Below are 27,114 nucleotides of genomic sequence, written 5' to 3'. Positions count from 1 at the left end.
AAAGTCCTTGTCAAACCATCCTGTCTCCCCTGTCCAATTCCTTATTTTGAGCGATGGAAAGCCGTTGTGTTCTCAGAAAGGCATCCTTAAATTGTATCCAGCTTTCTTCCACTCCTTTGTCTCTAAGGAGAACTTCCCAAAAGAGCTTTTCCAGCAATTCCTTAAACAGACTGAAGTTTGCTCTCCTGGAGTTCTGGGTCCTGACCTCACTTTCTGCCAGACCCACATTCATCAAGATCATACACTCAATCAGGGCATGGTCACTGCAGCCTAGGCTGCCTCCAGTCTTAATGCCTTTAATGATCTCTGCACACACAGTGTCTTGCTCCAATATATTGGAGGGAGAGGAGGTTTTTTGATATATGTATACCCGGTGTGAGATGGTTCAAATTCCCCCATCAGGATGAGTGCCTGAGAACATTATACCTTTTGCAGCTGAAGGAAGGTGGCCTCATTAGCAGGCTCCCCTTGATCAAGTGGCCTGTAATATACCTCTACCACCAGATGCCCTTTATTAGTCCTTTTCCTTATTCTAACCCACAAGTTCTCAGTCTGCTCATCATTTCTCTGAGGAAGATCCTTACTGTCGATTCACTCTTTAACATAAAAAGCAATTACCCCACCCTTCCTATCTAGCCTATTCCTTCTAAAAAGGCAATATCTCTCTACAGTATATTCCAGTTATGAGAGTCGCTCCTTCACATTTCTGTGATAGCAAGCAGATTGTAATCTTCCAAGCACACCACCGTTTCCAGCTCCTCTTGCTGCCATGCTGCATGCATTCTTGTGAAGGCAGTGAAGACTGGGCTTCCTGATGCACCACCTTCCTAGAGAAGCCCTCCCTCAAACCTTCAGAAGGAATCTGAGGTTTTCCCTCACTGCTTTGTAGAGGGACATTAGAAGGTTTTGGGCAGGGGATTGATAACATAAACTACTCTGAGGAGTAGGACCACAAGGTCCTACAAGAGAATTCAGAAGTTTTTCCCTGTAATCTCCTGGCATGACACCAACTTCCTGCCTTTCTCTGTCCCGTGACATTTGACTTTCTTCCTCTATCAGATCTAGTATGAAGCCCTGGACTACTCAGTCAACCCTAGTTAGCCTCACTCTATCCCCTTCCCCAGTCCTACCTAGTTTAAAGCCCTCTCAGTGAGCCCTGCCAGCTCATAGGCTAGGATCCATTTCCCTCTTAGAGACAGATGACACGTTTGCAGCCATTAGGCCAGATGCCAAGTAAATCACTCTATGATCAAAGAATCTAAAGTTCCTGTAGCATCCTCTCAGCCACTTATTCATTACTTGGGTTTTCTTAGCCCACTCTGTATTCCTCACCACCCCAGAATGGATAGAAGAAAATATCACTAATGTTCCCACTCCCTCAGCCAATTATCCTAAAATCCTGAAGTCCTTTTTGATAGTTTTCAGGCTACTCTGAGCTACTTCGTCTCTCTCTGCCTGAATGAACTATCAGTAATGGGTATTAAACAGAGGAGTGAACCAAAACTGGGAGTTTTCTTGACCCAGGCCCCAGAGAGGAAGAAAATTTTTCTACGTGTCAAGTCCAGTCTGCATATGGGGCCCTTCATTCCCCTGAAAAAGAAATTGCCTACAACAATCCTTCAGTCTTTCCAGGCAGAGGCAGACTGGACATGCAGAGTCAGCTGCTGCATCCTTGGCAATATCTCAGGCAAACCTTCCCTCACCTCCTCGCTCATCTCCCCTTCAATATCCAGTGCCTCAAACCTATTACTTACAAGCACATGGGTAAGGGAGGTAGGTAGGGAAGGAGTTTGCCCATGATGCAGAGCCTGAACTGTCTTCCATCTCTCCCTGTCTCTCAGATTCCCTCCTCTCTGCCCAACAGTGGCAGGGGGTCCACAACTGTTTGGGGCATATCACTCTGCTGCCTTTCTCTCAAGTATGGAAGGGAGTTATTCCATCTGTAAATCTCTTGCTCACACCCAAACACTCCTTAGTCTCTCCACCTCCTCCTTGAGCTCTGCCACCATGCTAAGCAGATCTTCCAGCTGCTCATGCCTCACGCAGGTGGAATTCCCACTGCCCTCCTCAGATAGCAGCAGGAGATCTGTACAACCACATTCTTGGACCTCTATATGGGTTGCCACAGAGTTTCTGGGTCAAGCTTGTTGACTGATGGAGACCATCCAACCTGACCCTTAACACCTCTAGGGATGGGGAATCCACTTCTCTGAGCAACCAGTGCCAGTATCTCACCACCCTGTGAATAAAGAATTTTTTCCTAATGTTAGTATCTCTCCTTTTTTGGTTTAAAGCCATTCTCCCTTGTCCTATCGCTATTAGACCTTGTAAAAAGTTGGTCTATTTTACGCATGTAAGCTTCCTTTAAGTACTGGAAGGCCACAATAAGGTTGGCCCACAGTCTTCTCTTCTGCAAGCCAAATAAGCCCAGCTTCATCAGCCTTTCTTCATAGGAGAAGTGCTCCAGCCTTCTGATCTTCTTCATGGCTCTCCTCTGGATCCAATCCAACAGCCAGGGACTCCAGCCTGGATGCAGTACTCCAGATTAGCCCCAGAAAGGGGACTATCACCTGCCTCACTGTGCTGGCCGCTCTTCATTTGATGGAGCCCAGGATAAAGTTGGCTTTCTGGGCTGCAAGGGCACATCATTGGGTTACATCAAGCTTTTAATCCACTAGAACTCATAAATCCCTCTAATTTAAACATAACAATACGATGTGAGGCCATATAACAGGCCTTGCTGGATTTTAGATAGATGTCATCAGTTACACTTTCTTTTAGGAAGGTGAAAAGAAAGGGGAAAGGGAAAGGCGAAGAGGAGGGGGAAGAGGGAGGGGAAGGAACTCAGTTCTGGGTATCACTACTAGTGACTGGTTACCAACTATATGTTCCTCAATTCAGTATGAAACTTTGAGCTCTGGCATTCAGTCAGTTCATCACCTAGTGTAGCAGGTACCTGTTCATCTCACAGTTGTACAATTTATCCAGATAAAGATATAGTAATGGATACTATCAAAGACCTTACCAAAACTCAGGAAGATTCACCATCTGCTAAGTTTTATCTTTGAAAGAGATAACTTATACAAGACTTTCCCTTTATGAACCCATATTGATCACAGCTTCATTCTGTAAACACCTTTCAGTAGAATCTAAAGTAATGTTCTTTTTAACTTTTCCAGATACTAACATTTTTTACAAGTTATTCAAGACTGATAGTTCTTCATTCAAATTCACTAAGCCTGTTTGTACACAAAAAGGATGCATCAGGCCTTAAATGAGATTACAAGCATTAACTGAATCTGCCTCATTAACTCAGTTAATTCTCATTAACTGAATTCTGCTTGCCAGAACAGAGCATCTTAACTTGTTGTGCTGACTCACTGTTTTGTGATTATGTGCTCTGAACAGTGAAAATCCTTAGACATGGGTACTTTCCTTCACTTAATTGGTTACAAAAATATATACTAGCAATATGGGACAACATTGTATGTATTCTTTCATCTTTCATTTTGACAACCAGGAGCATTTTGGAATTCAGCATCCTTCAATACAGAAACGTCCTATCTGCATTTCCCCACTCTCCATGGAGAATTCAGCACAGATGTATCATTTTTCTTTAAAACTACTGCTTCTGCTGGAATGTTTTTAGAGAACCTGGGAATTCAAGACTTCATAAGGATAGAATTATACTGTAAGTAGCAACATTGAAGGTTTTTGGATTTGTTTTTAATTACTATTAATAATACTAATATTATTTTTGATTTAACTTTTAGTTTGAATATATAAGAATTAACTAATAGGGGGAGCATTTTAAGATACATTCTTTAGTTTTACTACTGTTATTACTTCTGATGTAGCTCTGTCATTTCTCCCCGGATCATGGGGATTTTATTTGTTTTGTCTTTTTACTTTTATCTTCATGTCTCATTTTCTTACTGATCAGTATTATTAACTTCAATTTTTTTTCTAGAGAATTACAGATAAATATGTAGACAAATAATGCACATTAATTATACAAAATGCTACTTTATAAACATTAGTGCATCTGTATTAAAAAATAAAATATTTTATCCTATTGTTTCTTTCCTTTCTTTTTTTTAACCAGTGTTAACTAGTTGGGTTATTATTAAAAGTAGCAGAAAAGCACATCTGTTTCAATTTGTTTACAGTTTAATTATTAAAAAAAAGCATTATAGAGAATACTCTTTCTTTTTTCAGTTTCAAACCATATTCTGAAGTTACCTTGTTTTCAGTAGTGTTTTTAACATGTTCACCATTAACAGCTTTTTGTTAAAGTTCTGTGAATAGGTGAAAACACGCTAGCATAATAATCTTGGGGCCATGCAATACAGAAAATGTGCTAGGTCAGCACTTCAGTGGAGAATCTCTGAAGCAATGACAACATTCTTCCCTGACATTTCTGATGCTTTTTCAAACTCAAAATAATGGAAACTTAAAAATAATGCTTCTAAGAAATAAATTTATCTGGACAGTGGGCAAGGTATCATAACTCTTTCTTTACAGTAATAATAATATGCAGACAAACTCATGTCACTTGTTACATTCCTGCATAAGTATCCTCCAGTTGTGCAAAGTATTATGTATTATGTTTTCTACATGACTTGTGACTAAGAAGGCATAAGAGAAAACTGAATTTGTCTGTTATTTCAGCATTTAAATCATAATTTAAAACTTTAATACTAGATAAAATTTACTACTATATATACTAAATTACATAATTTAAAACTTAAATTATAATTTAAAACTTTGTGTTTATCAAACACAAAGACACTTCTTCACTTCCAGAAAAGGTCATAATTCCTTGAGTGAACTTTAAAAACTATTCTTTTTCATATGCAGGATTGTTTATTCTGGAGACAGAATTATATCTTTGTACTGAAGGCAACATCAGCCAGTATTAACATAGTATATTGTACAGATTCATTTAGATTTCATTATCATAAGATCATTTATACTAGATTTCAATGTAACTCACCAACTTATGCTTAATATTCTATTAATAGTTCCATAGAAAGCAGTGTCTTGATTTGCATAATAATAATGATGATGAAAATTTCAGGTTAAGTGTTTCAGATGAGGATGTGGTAGAAACAATTTAAAACCCAATATATTATTAATATATATGGCATTCCATACTTACTAACAAATATTTTTCTTAGCAATTTACTGATTGTTCTCCATTGTTATACCTAATGCTCCTATTTAGGATAAAATGATCTTTAAATATTTAAGCCTAACTTTACGAAAACAAAAGAAACAGACCAATAATCAAATACAGGAAATACAAATTTTAGATCTATTTCTTTTTGTAAACTGTTATAAATACTTTGGTTGCATACATAATTTTCTAGAAAGCTACAAAAGTGTAATTGCTTATTCTAACTGCATTTTAAAACACAGAATAATTATTTTTTAAAACAAATCATTATCATTTTTATTATGTTTTTTCCCCCCAAAACAAACAAACCTCAAACCTTCGAACTTCTTTCGGAGTTCCTGCAATGTTCTGAACAGATAATGCTTCAGAGCAACAAGGCTAATTCATCTCTGAAAGTTTAAGTATCTGTATGACTCATTTGACTGCAAGTTATATTCTCAAGCTGAAGTCCAAGTAACTATTTTACACTAATCGTTCACTGAAGGATTATTTCTTATCTTGTAACAATGAGATAAGAAGACATTTAAAGTAGCGTGGGGAGCACAATAGTGTAATAGTTTGGAGCTATACTGGAAGTAGTTTTAAAGAGATCTAGCTAAAGCTGCTGTCAGCCTACCACACAAATTTGCAACTTATTGTCCAGGATGAGTGGAAAGCTATTTCTTATTTATGGAAAAAGCTCAATTACTGTATTCTGTTCATATTATTTGGAAATCACTTTCTCCTTCTGCATATAACATTGTCTTGGTACTCTAAATGATTCAGTGGGTCATGTTGACTGTATTTTTTATTAGTCATTTTAGCTACAGTTAGCTTCTGATCACTTCACTACTGGCTGCATCTTGCAGTCCACTTTGCCAATCTGTACCTGTGCTCTGCCTAAGTTCAAATGCATTAGGGTTGCAAGAGTCCCCGCAACATTTGGAATGTTTTTAACTAACATAAAGGCAAATAGGGACCACAATGTATTTTTACACCAGCAGAAGCTTCACTACAGAGCTTCTTCATCTACCCAGAAAATGCTCTTTGACCTGGTTCTTCATCACAGGAGGACATATTTTAGAACTCAGCCAGCATCTCTCCACATCCTGTGGCACAATTTCGAAAAGTAGTATTAAAAGCTAATTTTCTTCTAAGCTTGCAGTGCTGCTGATTGCATCAGAATTGCTTAGAAGATTATGAAAAGTATTTATTTCTTTTTCTGATATATTTTGATCAGATTCTACCAGAAGCATGTAGGGTTATAGTAGCTCATTAAGCCTTTGTCTTTGGAACTTCTGGGTCTGGCTCTCCAGTTCGAGATTACATTACTTTTTTTTTTTTTAGCAATACTAACATAATCCATTATTTTGTTATTGATTTCAAACTATTTTCTGTTTTCTTATTCCTTACCTTTAAAATCTCAATAGCCACATTATTTACCAGATCTGTCATTTTAATATGCTATTTTATAGGCACACTTAGTGACTTCAGAGCAGAATTTGTATTTTCAGACATCACTCCAACATTATCTAGAAGTATAAGACCTCGCTATAGAAGGTAACATTCAGCAGAAATTCTCTTTACCCAATCACATAGAGTTTCTATTACCTTAGTTTTAATGTGCTTTTTTCTTTTGTCTTACAGTACAAGAAGAATGAGTTTTCAAATGTGTGCAAAAGAAACAAAATTTTCCAAAACTTCATTTCAATAATGAAATTACTTTAGGCAATCTTTTTATTTCTCTATGGAATTTTTATGTCTATATCTCTATGGATTTTCTCTATGGATTTTTATGCAGAAAAGAAATCTGTCTATAACAGTAGGGGTTCTGCTTTAGAATTGACTGTGTATTATCTTTTATTTTACTTCAGTTGCTCTGAAAAGAATGCCTCCTACTTACTGTCATAGAAACTAAACAGATACAAAGAGCACAATGATGCTACTTGAGGGAACAGATTCTCAGCTACAGAACACTATTCCACAACGTAGTTACCACTATTAGCCATGCATTTTTGTCAGTGATGGACAAGAGCAAGCATACCATGCTCATAAAAATCTGCAGTCTTTAATTTTCCTCAGTCATTTCTAATCATGTTTCTTGTTTCTCCAATTGTAGTGCAGTCCCAAAAATGAGAGATTTTCTGCTAGATTCATGGAAACTTCTCAATCCTCTAGTCCTTTATTCAAATTCTTAATATTTTAAATCATTGGTAATCCCATGCTTAAGGATCATTTATTTTCATATATGATTGTACTTGAGTAGTGTCCTCCACAGTTCAGTCTTGGAACTGATAACCTTTAGTATCTTTATCAATGACATAGAAGCATAGAATGAATCATAGAATGGCCGGGGTTGTAAAGGGCTTCGAAGGTCATCTAGTTTCAAGCCCCCAGCTGTGGGCAGGGTTGCCAACCACTAGATCAGGCTTCCCAGAGCCATGTCCAGCCTGGCTTTGAACGTCTCCAGGGATGCAGCATCCACAGCAACAGGATTGAGTGTACCCTTAGCAAGTTTGCAGATGACACTAAGATGACTGCAAAATAATTTAAACATTTATTTAAATATTGATATGTTCTTTTTAGCTCCATATGAAGTGATCTTTTCATTTGATGTTGGAAATGGACCTAATGAAGTTAAAGTGCAGTCCCTCACCTTCTTGAATGACAACCAGTGGCATTATGTGAAAGCTGAAAGAAACATCAAAGAGGCATCCTTACAAGTAGATAAGATTCCTCAAAAGTCTCATGCTGCTCCACCTGATGGGCATTTTCGCCTACAACTCAACAGCCAGCTTTTTGTAGGTATGCATCCATTTAACAGAATCTTTTCTAATTGCCATCATGAAAGCTTAACAGGGAAAAAAAAAAAAGTAGCTTGCAAAAACACAGCAAAGTGAGCCTTTTGAAAGCAGTTTGTGCATTGACATGAAAATCTTTATTTAAAATTCATAGATATGTAGATCTATGCTGAAATTAGAAATTTACTGCTTTGTCCGGTACTTATTACTAGGTAAGTTTTCAATTAAGCTTTTGAAGTTTGTTTGAAGAACAACTAATAAATCTAGTCTTCTGCCCTTTTCTAATGCATTTAATGAAATATTTAGACTGTGTTTATTTAGTGCGGTAAATGAGATAAGGAGATTATTCTATGATCTCACTTAACCAGGAAATATACAGATCTATGACTGTTTTCATCTAAATCATGAAAGCTTGAAAAAATGAAGTTTATGTGAATATTTTGGCTTTAAGCTTCAGCAAATTTCACATTAATATATTTAGATAAACCATTGGAAAAGCAGAAAGAAAATTTAATTAATTTACTTAATTTAATTAATTGTTTAATTCTTCCACAGCGTTATGTTATGATTTGTTACAATATAGTAGTGCGTTTACTATAATCTTGGTATATTTTTTCATATGTGAATTTCTGGTGTCATTTTTTGATGTATAGCGAAAAAGTATGTGAACTTTGCCTAACCTTCACAAAGTTTTTTTTAATCTAGTTCTGCCATAAAATGCATCAGATTAAATTAAATTATTTTTTAGTTGCTACATTTTCAGAAGGAGGAAAGTCAAGGGTAGCAGTATTATGACACTAAATGTAACTAAATAAACCTATAAGCCCTTAGGAAAAAGTAAATTGAGAGGTGTATAGTCAACAAATACAGAATGGTGTTGTAAAATTAGCAAACACACAGAATAGTGTGGTCAGATTGACATCCACAGATGGTAAAGCTACAAAGATTATTGCACTGGAAAAGGATAATCAGAAACAAATGGAAAGTACTCACCCATAGCATAGGCTCACAAGAAAACTTCTAGAGGAGCAGCCCTCAGAAAGAGATCTTTTCTCAGTCGTAGTCAGCCTTTAAATGGGGTCTAGGAGAGGTGTACCCAGGCTCCACCACTTCCAGTCACACCAGTGAATTGCCTTCACCTGTGCTCCCATGGCTGACTCAGTGCTTGCCTCAGGTGATCAATCAGAGATTCAGGCCACGATTCAACAGTTCCCATATAAGAGGTAACCCCTTAACTGTGATCAGAATTTAGAAGTATACCTCAAAAAGCATAAAGAGAAAAAGATGGGGGTTAAATCAAACACTGAAAACTCTTTTATTTTGGTTAAAGGTATGGAGGGATGTTTTTCAACAAAGATATGCACGTTATTAGCTCTTGCAAAGTTAGTAAGAGCCTTAAAATTAGTTTATATTCCCATGAATAGACTTCAAAACAACAGAAAGACCAGTTTCTTTCTGTTTAATGTATCATGTAAATTATGTTGCTCTATTTCTAGTTTTATTATCATACACATATGAACACTTGAAAATATATATCAGTTTGAACATACCGGATTTGATCTGTAAGAAAAAAAGTATGATTTTGAAATTTTACAAGTGTTTATGGCAAAATCAAATCCATATAGTTTTCTAACGATAATGAGAGTGAGTTGATCTCTTTTTTAAATAATCCTTTTCTGTGAAATTATTGAAAACTGTATGAACTTGTATGGATAGCAGCACTTCACAGTAAATTTTATTAAATAATTAGCCACCAAATAAGGTGTTTATTGTATCAAATAATTTGACAAAGGTAGTTTGACTCTCTCTGTCAAATAGTTTGAGATTCTAGAAAATGTACATACACTTATCTCTTATATGGAAGTAAAAAAAATTAAGTTTTGTTTTGACACGTCTGTAATCAAGTTGTCTAGTTTGTTTTCTTCAGATAATGTTCAGGTGAATAATTTGCTGGGAACAGTGATTTTGTTACTTTGCTTCTGGTAGTAGTTTTTATTGTTGTCTTGCTGTTGTTTATTTACGTGTTTTCCCTCCTTGAATATTCTTGAACCTCCTGATATTAAAATGAAGAAACATTCATAATAGCACTATCTGCCTCGAAGTCTCTCGTGGGTTTTACAATTATTTTGAAATAATTTAGAGTAAAATTTCTCCTGGTGGTCAACAGATGATACACCGTGAAGCAGTGTGTCCTTGTGGCCAAGAAAGACAATGCTATTCTGCATTCCATTTGAAAGAGCATTTACAGTAGGTCAGTGGTTGTTACTCTCTATTCTGCTTCATATCTGGAGCACAATGTCTAGTTTGGGGCTCCTTGGTTCAAGAAAGATAGGAAACTACTAGTGAGAGAGCCGTAGAGAGCCAGAAAGGTGATGAGAGATCTGGAACATCTCCTATGTGAAGAAAGGCTGAGTAATCCTGGTCTGCTCAGCCTAGGGAAAAGACTGAGAAGAGCTCTTATCAATACTCATAAATTCCTAATATGTGGAAACCAAGTGGATGGGGCCAGGTTCTCCTAAGTGGTGCAACAGAACATAGGACAATGAGCACTAACTGGGACATAGGAAGTTCTATATGAACATCAGGAAAACTTCTTTATGTTGAGGGTGACAGAACAATGGAACAAGCTGCCAAGAGAGGCTACAGAGTCTCCTTCACTGAGAATATTCAAAACCCACCTGGACACATTCCTTTGTAATCTACTGTAAGGAACCCTCTTTAGCCGTGAGTTTGGTATGGATGATCCCCACAGGTCCCTTCAAACCCTACAGTTCTGCCAATCTGTGGCTCTGAAATTCACAGTAATCTGTTCAAGGGCTATAAAATATGATGAGGTTTTTACACATCTGTTATTTCTAATGTTTAGAAATATTTATTTATTTATTTATTTCCAGGTGGAACAGCATCCCGGCAGAAAGGATTTTTGGGATGTATTCGTTCATTACAGCTAAATGGAATAGCCCTTGACCTGGAAGAGAGAGCTAAGATAACACCAGGAGTTGAACCAGGATGTCCTGGACATTGTAGCAGCTATGGTAACTTGTGTGACAATGGCGGAAAATGCAGAGAGAAATACAGTGGATTCACTTGTGACTGCACTTTCTCTGCCTATGCTGGGCCATTTTGTAAGAAAGGCAAGCCTGTCTTCCAGCTTCATCAGTTTTTGAAAATAGCAGCTGAGCATGATCTTTACTGCCCTTTAAAGATATATCTAAATGCTTTAAATATGTTTGTTACACTTAATATTGTCAAATATTCAACTGAATTTGTTCGGTATGTGTTTTATTAGCACTGCCTTCTGGAGATGTATTCAACATGTACTATTTAAAAAGACAACACCTTATATGAGAGGATCAGTATCTTTTCTTTAATGTTATGTAGAAGATTTTTTTACTGCAGATAGCAATAGTACGCTTAACATATTTTTGGATTTCTGCCTTTCAAGTCTTAAACACTCATTAGAATAGCAACAGAAAAAAAACTAGACTTACAAAACAAATAAAGAAACAGAAAATCTTTAAGACTTTATTATTAGTACTATCTTCCATTTTAGAGAAGTTTTTTACTGATGGTGTTATAACATGGGTGATTAAAAATCACCATGTTTGAGCATTAAGAATGAAGTTCATCTGGAAATTTTAGTATTTGCAAACAATTCTGATTTTTTAAAAACTTCTTCCTTTATGCATGAAATGCAATCTGCAAAGTATTTTGTGGCTTAAATGCTATAACTTCAGGTTCCTCTAAACTTGTGGGCACATCTGCCTAGTGACTACTGCCACCTCAATAAAGGCCTAATGCAAATTCCTTCCATGTCTTTCACTGTGGGGCTAATACCATGGATGAAAAATTGTACTTTCTTGCTTTCAGCAAAGAGAAGAGGTTAATGGTTACACTCCATGATTATTAGTTCGTTGTGGCTTAGTGTGTCCTGTTGCTGAATATGTGGGATGACCTATAGTAATTTTGATATATTCTTTCAAAGGTACTGAGCCATATTTTATCAATTTTCATATTTTTTCTTAATGTTTGAAAACATTATATATCTATAAGTATAAGAAATTTATTTTTATAAGTATAAGAAAATTATTTTTACTAGGAAACTGCCATGAGGTGCTGTGGAGACACAGTTGCCCTCTCTGTGTGATTCATACCTGAGAAGATCATAATCGCATTTGTATTCTCCTTTCCATTTATCTGACCAGTCTCTGTTTCTGAACAATTTTCAAGTGTGAACAACTTTATTTCTGAGCTAGACTCCTGCATCCATTTTTCTGTAGAAGATACATATGAGTGAATGTGTGAATTTGAGGATGTCAGACAATAAATAAACAAATAAATAGTAATTTTAAAAAGCAGAAGCCATATTCAAAACCAGACAAAAAAAGCATTTAATACAATGAGTCTTTAAAACATATGCCAAACTGTCTATGTGTTCTGGTTCCAGTATGATTCTTTCTATTCTTTACAACTCTATATATTAATTGTGTTTATATATACATAAATATATTTATTGCAATAATTACAAGTACTTCTTTTTTTCTGTCACTTCCCCCCTGTGGCAGAATTTCATTTTTAGTATGAATGATATTTAAAGACTGAATCGCTTTTCATTTCAGAGATCTCTGCTTATTTTGGGACTGGCACTTCTGTGATATACAGTTTTCAAGAAAACTACACCTTTGCTAAAAATTCCAGTTCTCATGCTTCTGCTTTCTATGCTGATATGACACTGAACAGGGAAACAATTACATTTGCCTTCCGAACAACACGGACACCAAGCTTACTGCTTTATATCAGCTCCTTCTACAAGGAATATCTCTCTGTCATTTTATCCAGAAATGGTGAGTTTTCAGATAGACTGTCTAGAGACACTAATGAACCTCATAGCTGTCATCTCTGATTCACTTTAATTCCCAGAGCCAAATCCCAAAATAAACATCCCTAGTTATTTATTTTTTTAAGTTGTACCTATTTTTTTTTCTAACACACATTGCTTTCCACCCCCAAATCATTCCTACCACTGTAATTTCAACTTCTATTTCTTTTTATAACTTGTTGGCAAAAATACTGTTGTTTTTTTTTTCTGGTTTTTGAAATCTAAGTCTATATATACGTATATATCTTCTCTTTCCAAAGACAGTGAATTGTCAATTATTAATGATAAATAATAAAGTATTTTTTGAAATGGTATTACTATTAACATTTTCAAAATTAATCAGGGGCCAATCCACATTACATAACTGATGTCAAATTATATTTTTACTATTTAAACAAAACATGAAATCTTAGTTGGATCTTTGCTCTGTGTTCTTTTGTCTTGCCTTTCCCTTAGACACTTCTCTTCTTTTTAGCCAAGATATTTAATTAAAAGCAAACAAGCAGAAACAAACAAACAACAGTAACAACAACAACAAAAAACGACAATCACACAACACAAACTGAGTTGAATCTCTGAGTGTATCAAAGATTGTTTGCAGTCACATTTCCTCTGTGCTCAGAGACTGCGGCTTTTCCAAATACAGATTTGGATGAAGAATAACACTAGTGTCCTTCTCAACACATAAGGCAGAACATGTTCTACTTATGACTGCCTAGGGTTTTGACAGTGTTTTGCTTTTCAATGGACCACTACAAAGTTGCAGTACCTCTACATCTTACCTCTGATAAGAAAACTATGATACTTTTGTGTTAAAAAGTCTGTGTGATATGCATAGAGACAGTATACTGAAAGTTAACAAAAAGAGTTGGGAAGAGGGATAGACTTGATATCCTTATTAACTAGTCAGAGATTTATAGCTCTGAACAGCGTGAACAATATTCAGGAACAGTACTACTAAAATTGAATCATGAGATTCAAGGTAGACTTAGACTGTTTTCTGAACCCCTTCACAGAGTCTGTGTAGAAGTGGATCCAAATTTAGTCCCAGACATGGTCAACAGCTTATGTCCAAAGGTTGAGCAGTCCCTCCCATTAAGTTAGGACTTTCAGAGTGGATTCCTTTGCTTTCTAAACAATTTGTACTGAAGTTGTAAAGAGCCTAAGTGCAGCTGAGTCCATTCCTGGTCCAAGATTTATTAATGGCTTATGTCTAAAAGACTGCGCACAGTCAATCTGAGATATAACCTTAGTGAAGCTTATTAAGTTTTGCAAGCTATTAATCATTTACTAAGGATCTGTAGCAGCAAGGAATCTTGACATCAAGGAGTAAGGGATTTCTGCATCAGGTGTTAACCTCAAGAGGCTTCCCTACTCAAATGGAGATCTTACTGTGCATCCTATTGCCATACAGGAGAACTCAATAGGTAAAGATGAGGTAAGATGATTGTCTTGTATTCATAATTATATACTGGCCATGACTTGATGGTGCATGCTGAATTCTCAGCTGTTGAATAAGGTGTCTGGGTTATTATCTTGTTTTCTGTTTTCTCGGAGTCCAAGAATGCTGCCAACACAACTGTGCCCAATGATTACCTTTCCTGACTTCTTCCATTTCTCACATAAATCATTTAGTTGAGTTAATCCTTAGAAATTAAACATTTATTTTAATTTTCAAATAAAAAATTAGGAAAAAGGAGACTGCATATGATCTACCCTGCCCGCCATGTAGTTAGTGTACTGTAACATTTACTCTGTTTATAATTGCAGGAAGTTTACAGATCAGGTACAAGCTAGACAGTCATCAAGATCCTGATGTCTGCAGCATCAACTTCAAAAGCATGGCTGATGGACAGCTACAACATGTGAAGATTGACAGAGAAAGGGAAATACTCTTTGTCGAGGTAATTCAGCTAGATTAAAAAAATAAAAGACAAAAAAAAAAGAGGAGGTTTATCATCAAGGCATACCACATTTAAAACAAAATGTAATAAATTGCTGCAGCAAATAATTATTTCCAAATAAATATATATCATTATCTCAAATAAATAAAACAAAGCTAATACTGGGCAGTGGAATCCTGGTTAGACAATCTCCTGGGTCTTTTCTTTTGCCTACTTTAAAGGCCAGATTTTCCTCATTTTACATTAATTGTTTTATAGATAGTTTTTCACAAGTAAATGACTGCTATCAAAAATTTGAGGTCCTGCATTTTCATTTTCATTTCAAATCAAACAACATTATATGTTTTAACGTCTAGACATAATTTAAACTTACTATTTTCACTTTTTTTTATGTGAAAAGAATGTGATTATTAAAGAATATTTTTCTTATTTTTTTATGGACATTGGATGATAAAGTAGAAGTATTTAGTTTGCTAATTAATTGTTGGGTACTGACATTTAAAAAACTCTTTATTTTTAAACTTAAAGTTATTATCCTGAACATTACAGGTGAGCAGTTGGGGCTAGAGCTCAGTTTGTTTAATTATGCATTAGTACAAGGGTTGAAGGCATCTTGCTCTAGAGGTACGCTAAGAGGCAGAGCATTTACAGTGTAATATTTGATCTTGAATTATGTACTAAATATTGAGTGACTTTTTAAAATGAAAATAACTTATTTCATTGTTTTGGAAGTTTATCAGTTTTGTTTACCCTTACTAAGAAGGAATTATCCTAGTTGGTTTAATAAACAATAGGTCAGATGCATTAACATTATAGCTATAACCAGTGAGATGAGAAAGCTGATCATCAATTTATAATATAACTTACAAAGTTTTCCCCCCGCCCCTTTTAATTTTAATTCTCATCTGTTTTCTTGCAAATTTTAACTAATATCACTTTTGTTATCCACTTTGTTTTTCACTGCACCGTTTTGCAGGTTAACCAGAATGAAAGAATGAAATTTATTCTGTCTTCAGGCACAGAGTTCAATGCAATCAGGTCTCTCATACTTGGCAAGATTTTAGGTAAGTAGATTATCGCATGCTTTTCTAAAATATAGATCAAAATGCCATGATGGCACATGAAAAATAATAACCCTAATCACATGGAGAGACAATTGTTATCTTGGATTTAATTAGATACTGTCATCACAATCAAGGTAGAAACGTCAGTCCTGTTAAGTGAAATATAACACTGTGTAGTTAGTTTCCAAAAAATTAGCAAGTGGGTTCTATAAAAATGATTTCACATTTATCTCTTTCATTTTGTAATCAAGTGTAGGAATCGATGGGAGAAATGCAATGACCATAGTAGATGATCAGCAAATCTCGTTTATTGTTTCAGCTGCATGTACATTTATAGCGCGGATAATAGGCTCATACATATTGCTAAGTGGAGCTCAGGATTGGCTCGCTAGTCAGTGTCAACTACGCCTATCTTTGTGCTCTGTGGTTATCTCTCAGCAAACACTCTCTTACTGACTTCTCAAAACACTGTTGCTGGCTTTCTCCACCTGCATCCTGTTTTGTTCCTTGTTCTCATACCTGACCTTGCGAGCAACAAGGTTGCTTAACCAGCTGCACAGTATCTGCATGGCCTTTCTCAGTCAGCCAGTCATCAATAAACCTCTCCACAATCAAGCATTATGAAACAATTTTTTTTTCATTCTCAGGAAAAAATAAATTACCACCAAATCATACACAAAGACCACAAAAGGCTATTAATTATGTACTGTATTTCAAAAGATAACTGTAATTAAATCTGATGTAAATAGGGATAACTTTGTTGGAATTACTTTCTAGAAACAAATAAGGGTATGAAAAATTTTTGTCTGGTGCTGATTCATTAAAAAAGTTCTGTTTCTCTGTAGTTATGATTACAATGGTACTTTCCTATCTGCAGTTGTTATTTTGTAATTTTTGTTAAAATAAAGTATCTTCAACTAGAATTATTAAAATCTTGTTATTTACATATTCGCCAGATTGGGAAACCTCACTAATAAGGTAAGATTTTATGCCAGTTATAAATTGAAGGTTAGTCTCCTTGTAAAATAAAGTTTGTGCTTTTATACTCCAATATCAAGATCCATTTTTGTATTCAATCTCATGTGATTTAATTTAGACTTTTTTTTTTTTTTTTTTTTTTTTTTTTTTTTTTTTTTTTTTACCTTATGGACCTTAGGTGCATCTCCAGGATCCAAATATCTACCACTTTTTTTGTAGGGTACCTTTTGGAATAACATAACATCTTTGGTAAATCAGTGTTTCTGAAATTATAACAGATCTAGAAACATTTTCCTGACTATGAAGATAGGAAATAATGATATTTACAAAGAATTTCTTACTGATAAGCAAAACATTATCTAAAAAAAATTCCATTGTAAGATTGATTAGAGTCATTTAAGTCTCAGTCTGTGTCTGTCTGACCTCTATCTTTGTAATGCCTCCTATTTCTTTCCACGGAAACTACAACAGGCACAAAAAGCACAGTAACACTATATGATAGAGAAGATTCTCAGCTACAACTATTTTCAACAGTCACATAGTCACATTTTAACCAGCAATGATCAAAAGCCTGCATGCTCTGCTCTTAAAAATCTGCACCAGCAGAGGTGACCCACCATTTCAACAATGATATCACTGTTGCTAGGAAAGTATTGTCTACACAGTCCATATGTCATAGAGCAAATGGAAGAAAGAGAGTGCCAAATCCATTGGGTGTGGTAGGATATCACAGCCAAGACTGGCCATGTGCTCCAGGGTCTTAAAACTTGTATGAGACTTGGTGTTACCATGTTATAAGAGAAGTATGCCTTCTTCTCCAGCCTAGAAGTTCTCTGGAAGTTCAAAGCTTAGTTAGCATCATGACATCGTAGTCAGAGTTGATAGTTTGTCTGGGCTACAGGAAATCTGTAAGGATCACCCCTTTCCTATTACCTAAAACAGTGCACACTGCTTTACTCACTGAGGTTTGTGTCTTGAACTTTTTCTTCACTAGTGAATTCACAGGTCACTACTTCATGGACTGCTGCTTTGACTCTGGCTCATAGTTGTGACATCACGTCTCATCAGTGATAATTCAACTACTGTAGATAACAATTCAGGAAACTGTCACCTTCACCCTTGTATTGGTTCAGTATGTTCTGACAAACTTGCATACAATGTTCTTTGTGTTCCTGGGTAAGCATTTGCAAGACCCAGCTGGTGCAAACTTTGTGATATTCCAATACTGCTACTGTTGTTTCCAATGCATTGAAACAAATATTCATCTCCACGCACAGTTCCCTGGCTGTAATCTGCTGATTCGTACAGATGAGCTAATCAAGATGCTCTTCCTTTTCTGGATTGAAAGCTGTGTATGACTGTCCAGAACTTGGCTTGTCTTTCATGTCACTGTCAATTTCATGTCACTGCTGAAAAGTACCATCCACTGCCTCAGTACTCACATCCATTGATTGGTCTCCGTAAACATTCAGTAAGTGCAAATGAATGTCAGTGGGTGCAATTTCTTCTGCTTGAAGGATTTCAGTGACACACTTTTGCTTTATACATAACTCCATGTCTGTTGCCATTTTGCCAGTCATTGTCTCTGCTGACAACCGTCACAAGGCAATAGAATTTAATGGAAAATTGATGAGAAGACTCACCTTCTTCTGCCGTACCACTGACAGTCACCTCTGATGTAGTAGACCAAGACAATAAAATAGAAAACATCATTTTTGAAGCAGCCTTTGTACTATGTTTTAAGTAATAATGAGGGTTGAACTGTGTCTGACACATATGTGAATTCATACACATATACAAATATCACTTCCAAACTTAGCTTACATACAATTTTTCTAGGAAAAAAAAATGGGGAAAAGAAACAACAACAACAACAAAACTTCAGTTTCAAAACAGAATTGAGAGATAAAACCATCTTCAATATCAACCCATCAAATCATTTATACTTAAAACATTTTCAAATCTCTCCCAGTTAATTCCTTTGACTAATTTTATAAGTAACAATAGGTTAGAATTACTTTTAATTTAAGAATGTTACCCAGAATAAGTGGAAAATGTATTTTCAATATATAATAAAATGTATACAGCGATAATAATTTTCATATTACCAAATCTTCATGCTAACTTAAAATATAATGAATATTTTAAAATGACACGTATAGACCTTTATTGATATTTTCTGGAAAAGTTACAGCATTCTTATTTGCTTTCAGAATAGGAATTCAGAGGATACAGTTCCAAGGGCTTATTTTCACTTTGTTTCTATATTCTATTTGTTTGCCTCTTATTTTCTTTTGTTTGGTTTCTAAGAAAATTCCTCATGAAGCAGCTCACACTGTAGGAAAGCTGTAGAAACTAGTCTTACAGTTACCTGCTAATTAGTTATTTACTTATGCTGAGTGAAGCCACAGTTACTCAGGACAAAACTTTCTAGCCATCCACACTGAAGGTGGATTGCTGCATAGGATATTTGTTTTTCTTTCCATGCCAAGTGAGATAAGGATATAGCACTTTAGCATGCTTTTCTTAGATATGAGTTGTAGACAAATTTTCACCTCTTTAAGAGAATGTGTGATTTTGAGTCAATTCTTTCAAATCAAGGCATATATTCTATATACCTTCCTCAAACAATGTAAAGATGTATTATTTCAAGAATAAGAAAGAAGTTTTCTATGCTGTAGTGAAGTAAATATTGAATAACAGTTGATTTTAAAATTATATTTCTGCTTATACATATTTTGTTATAATTTGAGATTTTAAATAACATTCAAATAACATTCAAACTTTTAAAAGTGGGTTAGAAATCCTTTTGTACAGTCATATTAGAATATAACTTGAATTTTATTCAGCTCCCATAATGTACATAAAATTCTAGTCCAGAAGATTTCTGTGAAGCATTTCAAAATCAGTGGGGCTTTTTTTTTTATCAAACTTTTAGCTAGACAATCTCTTTAACCCTGATTTTCAATAAAGCGGCTTTTCGGGATAACTTTTTGGGAAAAGAGAGGCTCCACTTTCACAATCCTGGGCAAAAAGCCAATACTTAAAAGCCTACTTTCAGGCATTTAGTGGTGATAATTTACTTTGATGAAATAATTCTTTTGGCAAAACTTTTGTGGACAATAGACAATTTTTCTCCATTTTTTTTTCTCTCTTTCTTTGTATTATGCTCAGCAGTGTGAGAAATGACTGTTTCACAAAGAACTCTTACTTGTGACTCCTGTCCTACTGGATTTCTACTGTTGAAAATGCAAACATAAATTTCAGTGGGAGAACTATCTATATCTCTGTCTTAGTCAATAGTCTCAGTGATAAAAAAAAGGGAAAAGGCCTTGAACTGTTCAAGCATTCTTAAACAATATTCTTTTGTGTAACAGAAAGCAAAAAAACCAAACCAAAACAAAAAAGCAAAGCAAAACAAAACCAAAAACAAACGAAAACATTATCTAGTAAAATATTTTTCAGCAGTAATTTCCCTGATTATCTACATTCCAACTAAAACTAAAAGGAACAAAACACATCCTTTTGTAGTTATTTACATTTCAAATTCTGTACATTTACATTTACATTTTACATTTACATTTTACATTACATTTTACATTTACGTTTCAAATACAGTAACACCATAGTGGTATATATACCCTCACACATTTACCACAGAAAACAAAACAAAACAAAACAGGTAAAACACACACAATTTAAATGAATGGAAATCAGTGGCTATGTAGACATAATTATTTTTTATCTTAATAAATACATTGCAAAAATTTTGGTCATAATAAGATGTTCATACTAGCAGAAACCTGCTGAAATTTTAAGATTTTATAGCAGTCTGTTGCAAACATATTGCGAATAACTCCAGATGAAAATTTACCTGTGAAAGTCAAAGGGTAACTGTTTTTCTACTTAACATATTGAAGTTAAATACATATATATCTTTGAAACAAAACTGACTGGTTGATTTGGGAGAAGAAAAAGCTAAATAAATGATATAAAAAAAATGTAAGATTATTGGACAACAAAAAAAGAAAGCTTAAACATCGTAACAGTAGAAAGGTGGAAAGTAAGCTTCTCATTGCATAGTTCTTGGAATGTTCTGCTAGGCACTATATGTCTGATAACTTTCAGTAGTAGTTAGATTACCAGAATTCAGGAAAAAGGCTTGATTCTTTTATTTGTTTTGCATTTGGGCTTTTTTGAAAAAGATTAGGTGGCTTGAACAACTAGGTAACTCTTTGCTGAAAATTTTGAGTCTACTTAACAACTGTTAATCTGAAGATGCTTAAAAATATGACTGAAGATTTTTTAAAAAGTAAGCCTCAATAAACTGCTCTTTTAATGTTATTTGAAGTCAGTTAAACTTGACCAAAGCACTGATATTGGCAAGATTTTTTCTTCCCTAAACATCACTATTTTTCTAGAAACACTGAGTTAATAAAATGTTTTACTCTGTTCCAAAAGTCTTTACTAATTAATGGATCTAAGAATTTGAATATTGCATTTCCTTCCACTTACAACATTAATCAAACAGTTTGTAGAGCAAAATGAAATAAAATAGAAAATCCTTCATACTTCAGGATTTCCACCATAATTGCAGCTACAGATAGATTTTTTATCACAAAGGCTTTCGGAGCATTTTCTTTTTCTTGTAATCTTGGTTGAAGATATTTTTATAAATGAGATCTAGCAGACCCATCAGTGTGGTAAGGCACTCACCAGAAACAGTGTCTAATACAGAGGAAAAAGGTCATACACCTAACATTTTTTTGCTTTGGAACTTGCTATAGTAGCTAAAAACATTTCCCTTAGAAGACTAGCAACTGTCATCTGTAAAAAAAAGTGTTGAACGCATCTGACCTCTGTTTCATTAAAGACAAAAAAGAAATGGATTCAATGAATCTACATACATTGCTGTAACTCACATGTACTCAGAGGAACATAGGTTAATTATTCATTTATTCTTCTGTCAATTTATTTTGTGTAGTTGCACTATGATTGACTGTGTTCTGTTCCTTTTGATTAACAGAAAACAGTGATGTAGATGAGGAGACTATGAAGGCAAACTCCCAGGGTTTTATTGGATGTCTCTCTTCAGTGCAGTTCAACCATATTTCTCCTTTGAAGGCTGCACTACAACACAGCAGCTCAGCCCCCATCATTGTTAAGGGGCGTGTCATTGAGTCCAACTGTGGCACTTTAACTGGACTTGACTCAACATTAAGTGAAACAACCCATTCATTTGCAGGTAGCATATGGTTATCACTTTTTCTAATCTATGAAGCAAAATATAAGAGTACTCATTACTTGAATTACATATTTTTTATATATATATATATATATATATTCTCTCCTGTATGGTTTACTATCTTAAGATTAGTTTGAAAAATAATACACTTTCTTTCCCTAAGACTTTATCTTACTTTATATACTTACAATATTCTCTTAATTTCTATGAAAGTATTGTTTGGATTTTAAAGATACATATATTGTATCTGTACCATGCAGTATGTGGCCCATTACAAAACAAGCATTTTGTTAAACCATTTCATTAATTTGTATGTTTTCCTTTTTTTTTTTTTTTCTTACTGCAGATCATTCTGGACCAATAGATGAGAGAGAGCCCTTAGCTAATGGAATCAGTAGTGACTCTGCAGTTATTGGAGGTAATAGAGAATACCAGCTATACTGAGAATTTTTTCTATATTTTTTTAATAATCGTGAGTCTTTCAATGCTTCACTGAAGTCAGTGGTAGAGTTTTGCGCATAAGGAAACTAGAAAAAAAAAATTGTTTTATTGAAAGTAGTAGGAAAAGATAAAAATTAGGCAGTGTTTTAAAATTCAATCAGCAACTCACATTTTCTAATTAAATAAAGTTGTGCTACAAATGTTTTTATATGTTAGAATAATTCGCTCTAGCACTTGAAACACAAAGTGCTAAGAACAGATTTTCCAACTGCCTAATGCTAGTTTCTGAGGCTTAAAAATCTACCTGGATATATTGTAACAAATTCAATACATTAAAAAAAAAACAAACACAAAAACAATCTCTGTTCCTTGCTCTGAATGACAAAGCATTACCTTTCACTACATAACCAAGTTCAGAATGAAGACAATGTTCCTTTACAAGTTTGAACATAACAGACTTTTCCTGAAAAATGGAATCTGCATTGCTTAAATGAATCCTTTGAGCTGTTTCATCTTGGTTCTGCATGTGGAAAGAACACTTAGAGTATAACTTGTATTGATAAGCAGCTTAAAAATAAAATACATATAATTATAATTATTATTTCTATTGTTTGGTTTGAAATACTATTTACCCTCAGCTTATGGACTGTTTCTTTTGGCCAAATGGAAATTGTCATCCGCAATTTTTTTTTTTTCTAATCACTTGTTTTTTAACAGTGGAATAGTGGAAAAAACACGTACATTCAAGTGCTCCCAAAGTAGAACAGATGATAATCCCTCTACTTTTAGGAGTGGCTGCTAGAGAACAGTTGTTAAGTGGCTTAGAATAAATGTCTTGTACCTTAAAACACAGGGCTGATCATCAGAATATGTATGTTCTGTTAATTTTGTCTTCCTGCCTTATCATCTCAGAGCAGAGCTCAACCTCTGTTGCAATAGGGATAATTTAGGATTAGGGGTCTTCAGGTGAATTTCAGCTTCAGCCACCAGTATTTGAATGAGTGTGTGTCTATGACAGTTCTGTTTTTTACCTCCAAAGAATAGGATTGTCTCTTCTGAGAACATTTGCCTGTGTGAATTTCAGGTTGTAATTTTTCTCTTGGGAGAAGACGAGGGAGATAAGCCTGTTTACACTTAGGAAATTGGTATTTTCAGTGTATTATTCATTGGTTTGATTTCTATTAGTTACTTCAACAGGAAAAGAGTAGGACTAGGAAAAGGTCATCTCCTTGATCCATTACACTCTCACTTCATTTTAAAGAGTTTTCAGAGCCTCAAAGACAAATGGCATACAAGCATTCCACAGAATAGAAGTGTAACGGCGTCTCACTCAGGATAAAAGCATTTAGGACTATGGAAGGTGAAGTTAGCTAAGAATCTGCCATCACTGGTGCCTGCTATTTATAAAATTGTACCTACTATGGTCAGTATTTCCTAACAGCCTATTGCACAGCCAGCCACACACTCTCCACAATAGGGCTAAAGCTACTAAAATGATAGATAATTAAACCAGGTAACTAGCTTACTCATACAGCGCTACTTACGTCTGTATATTTTTTATACACACAAGCCTTAAAAATTTTATCCCTGAATTCTCTGAGGACAGATCTTGAAATAAACTTTTTAAGTTCAGCTGTGTATCTAAAGTCTGTCAGATTGTACATTGCTGTTTCAGAAAGAAAGTGTTATCTTGCATAAATGCCTACACATAAATATTATTTTATGTACCAGGTAATTTAGTATGGGTGTGGATTATTAAGTGTACTGAAAACAAAATTGATTTTGAATTTCAAAATGCATTAAATGCAGATCTCTTTTGCTTGTTTGTTTGTTTTGTTTTGTTTTGTTTTGTTTTTCTTTTGTGGTTGTTTGTATGTTTGTTTGTTTTTAAGATAATAAGAACCTCTCAATTTGATTGTTGTTAAACATACTGTACTGTTTAAAAGACAAAATAATGCAATCTACAGAACATTCATTAGGTCTAATGAAAATATCTTAAAAAAAACATAACTGAGAATTCTACCACTTCAGCTAAGTCAGTCAAGACACATTTATAGGGTACTTACAGGAGTCATCTACTATGACTATTGTATTAAATTTAAATAAGAATCAGATCACTAAATATTTCCCTAGATTTTAGGATATGTAGAATACGAAGGAGACACCTTCATTCCTAGAATTAAGAATTACTCCTGATACAATAGAATGAAAAAATGGATAAGAACTAAATTTGCTTGAATTTGGGTGGTCTGTTCTTATTTAAAGCAATAAGGGATCAAGTAAGGTGGTCAGTATTCAAGGGTCATCTCCTCCAAGCCCAGAAGTAGTGCATCCCGAGAAAGGGGAAGGTAGGCAAGGATACCAGGAGACCTCCATAGATCAACTAGGAGCTCCTGAAATTAATTAAGGGCAAAAAAAAAAAGTAAAAAAAAAATGTCTATAGGGTGTGGAAGTAAGCACAGATAATCTGGGAGAACTACAAAGAAGTTGTTTAACCAGACAAGGATCAGGTTAGGAAAGCTAAAACCCATATAGAATTAAATCTAGCCAGGGACATAAAGGGGAACATGAAGAAATTCTATAGGTGTATCAGTGATAAATGGAGGTCCAGGGAAGATGTGGGCCCTCTCTGGAAGAAAACTGCAGACCTGGACATGAGGGATAATGGAGAAAGGTGAGGTGCTCAATGGCTTCTTTGCCTCTGTCTTCACCAGCAAGACTCTAGTCACACTGCTCAAGCTCCAGAAAGCAAAGGTAAGAGCTGGGAGAAGTAAGTTCTGCCCATCGTAAGTGAAGATTGGGTTCAAGATCGTCTAAAGGACATGAAGGTGCGCAAGTCCATGGGACTCAATGAGATCCATCCATGAGTTCTGAGGGAACTGGCAGAGGAAGTTGCCAGGCCACTACCTGGCATATTTTACCTCCAAAGAATAGAATTGTCTCTTCTGAGAACATTTGCCTGTGTGAATTTCAGGTTATAATTTTTCTCTTGGGAGAAGACGAGGGAGATAAGCCTGTTTACTCTTAGGAAATTGGTATTTTCAGTGTATTATTCATATTTTAAAGACTGTGGCAGTCTGGTGAAGTTCCCACTGACAGGAAAGGGGGAAACATAACTCCCATTTTCAAGAAGGGAAAAAAAAAGAAGATCCAGAGAACTACAGGCCAGACAGTCTCATCTCTGTGCCTGGGAAGACATGGAGCAGATCCTCCTGAAGGCCCTACTAAGGCACAGGGAAAATAAAGGTGAGGTGACTGGTGGTAACCAGTGTGGCTTCACTAAGGGCAAGTCATGCCTGACAAACTTGGTGGCCTTTTATGATAGAGTTACACTGGCAGTGGATAAAGCAAGAGCAACTGATGTCATCTACCTGGACTTGTGCAAAGTATTTGACTCGGCACTGCTCAACATCCTGGTTGCCAAATTGGAGAAAAATTGATTTGATGGATGGACCACTTGCTGGATGAGGAATTGGCTGGATGGTTGCACTCAGAGAGTTGTGGACAACAGCTCAATATCCACATGCAGTCCAGTGACGAGTAGCATTCCTCAGGGGCCAGCACTCGGACTGTGTTATTTAACATGTTTGTATGTGACATGGGTTGTTTAACATCTTTGTAAGTGACATGGACTATGGGATCAAGCATACTCTCAGCAAGTTTGCAGACAATACCAAGCTGAGTTGTGCAGTCAACATGCTAGGTAGAAGGGATGTTATCCAGAAGGACCTAGATAGGCTTGAGAGGTGGGTCCATGCAACCTCATGAAGTTTGACAATGCCAAATGCAAGGTTCTGCAACTGAGTCAGAGCAATACAAAGCACAGATATTTGTTGGGCACAAAATGGCTTGAAAGCAGACTTGAGGGGATTTGGGGGTGTTGGTTGACAAAAGGCTCAAAATGAGCTGGCAGTGTCTGCTTGCAGCCCAGAAGATCAACCATATCTTGGGTTTCAAGAGAAGCATGACCAACAGGATGAGGGAAGTGTCCAGTTCTGGAGCCCACAACACAAGAAAGATATTGAGCTGCTGCCGTGAGTCCAGAGGACAGCCACAAAGATGATCCAAAGGCTGGAGCTCCTTTCCTGTGAGGACAGGCTGAGAGATTTGGGGCTTTTCTTTTCTGCTTGGAGAAGAGAAGGCTCCGGAGGGAACTTATATCGGACTTCCAGTACCTCAAAGGGGCTTACAGGAAAGCTGGAGAGGAACATTTTATAAGGGCGTTCAATAACAGAATGAGGAGAAATGGCTTTAAACGGGAAGAGAGCAGATTTAGTCTGGATATCAGGAAGAAGTTATTTACAGGTTGCCCAGAGAAGTTGTGGATGCCCCCTCCCTGGAGGTATTCAAGATCAGGCAGGATGGGGCTTTGAGCAACCTGGTCTAGTGAGTGGTGTCCCTGCCTACAGCAGGAGTTTTGGAACTAGCTGATTTTAGTGGTCCCTTCCAATTCAAATCATTCTATGATTCTATTAGTAGCAAGATTATGCTCTTGATTGCTCCTTTTACAGTTAAGCTGCATATTTCTCAGCTTGCTTAACATTTTTCTTTCCTATCACTCAGTCTTGCTTCCTGCCACTTTGACAAGCATTTTCTGCTTCCCTTCTGTTCATTTGCCCTTTACGTTCCTCTAATTCTCCACCT

At 35.6% G+C, this 27,114-nt stretch overlaps 1 protein-coding gene across 1 annotated transcript in view; it reads left to right on the top strand.

Annotated features, from left to right (window-relative positions):
- Positions 1 to 27,114, top strand: part of CNTNAP4 (contactin associated protein 4) — a 221,285-nt gene that overhangs the window by 188,247 nt on the left and 5,924 nt on the right. The window contains exons 16-23 of the mRNA XM_428089.8: positions 3,521 to 3,691; positions 7,745 to 7,963; positions 10,854 to 11,093; positions 12,579 to 12,803; positions 14,609 to 14,742; positions 15,719 to 15,806; positions 21,811 to 22,029; positions 22,376 to 22,447. Coding sequence (XP_428089.5) covers positions 3,521 to 3,691; positions 7,745 to 7,963; positions 10,854 to 11,093; positions 12,579 to 12,803; positions 14,609 to 14,742; positions 15,719 to 15,806; positions 21,811 to 22,029; positions 22,376 to 22,447 — 1,368 coding nt within the window. The remainder of the gene's footprint in view (positions 1 to 3,520; positions 3,692 to 7,744; positions 7,964 to 10,853; positions 11,094 to 12,578; positions 12,804 to 14,608; positions 14,743 to 15,718; positions 15,807 to 21,810; positions 22,030 to 22,375; positions 22,448 to 27,114) is intronic.

The sequence above is a fragment of the Gallus gallus genome, chromosome Z, assembly GCF_016699485.2.
Source record: "Gallus gallus isolate bGalGal1 chromosome Z, bGalGal1.mat.broiler.GRCg7b, whole genome shotgun sequence".
NCBI lineage: Eukaryota > Metazoa > Chordata > Aves > Galliformes > Phasianidae > Gallus > Gallus gallus.
This window is presented reverse-complemented; position numbering and strand designations above follow the sequence as displayed.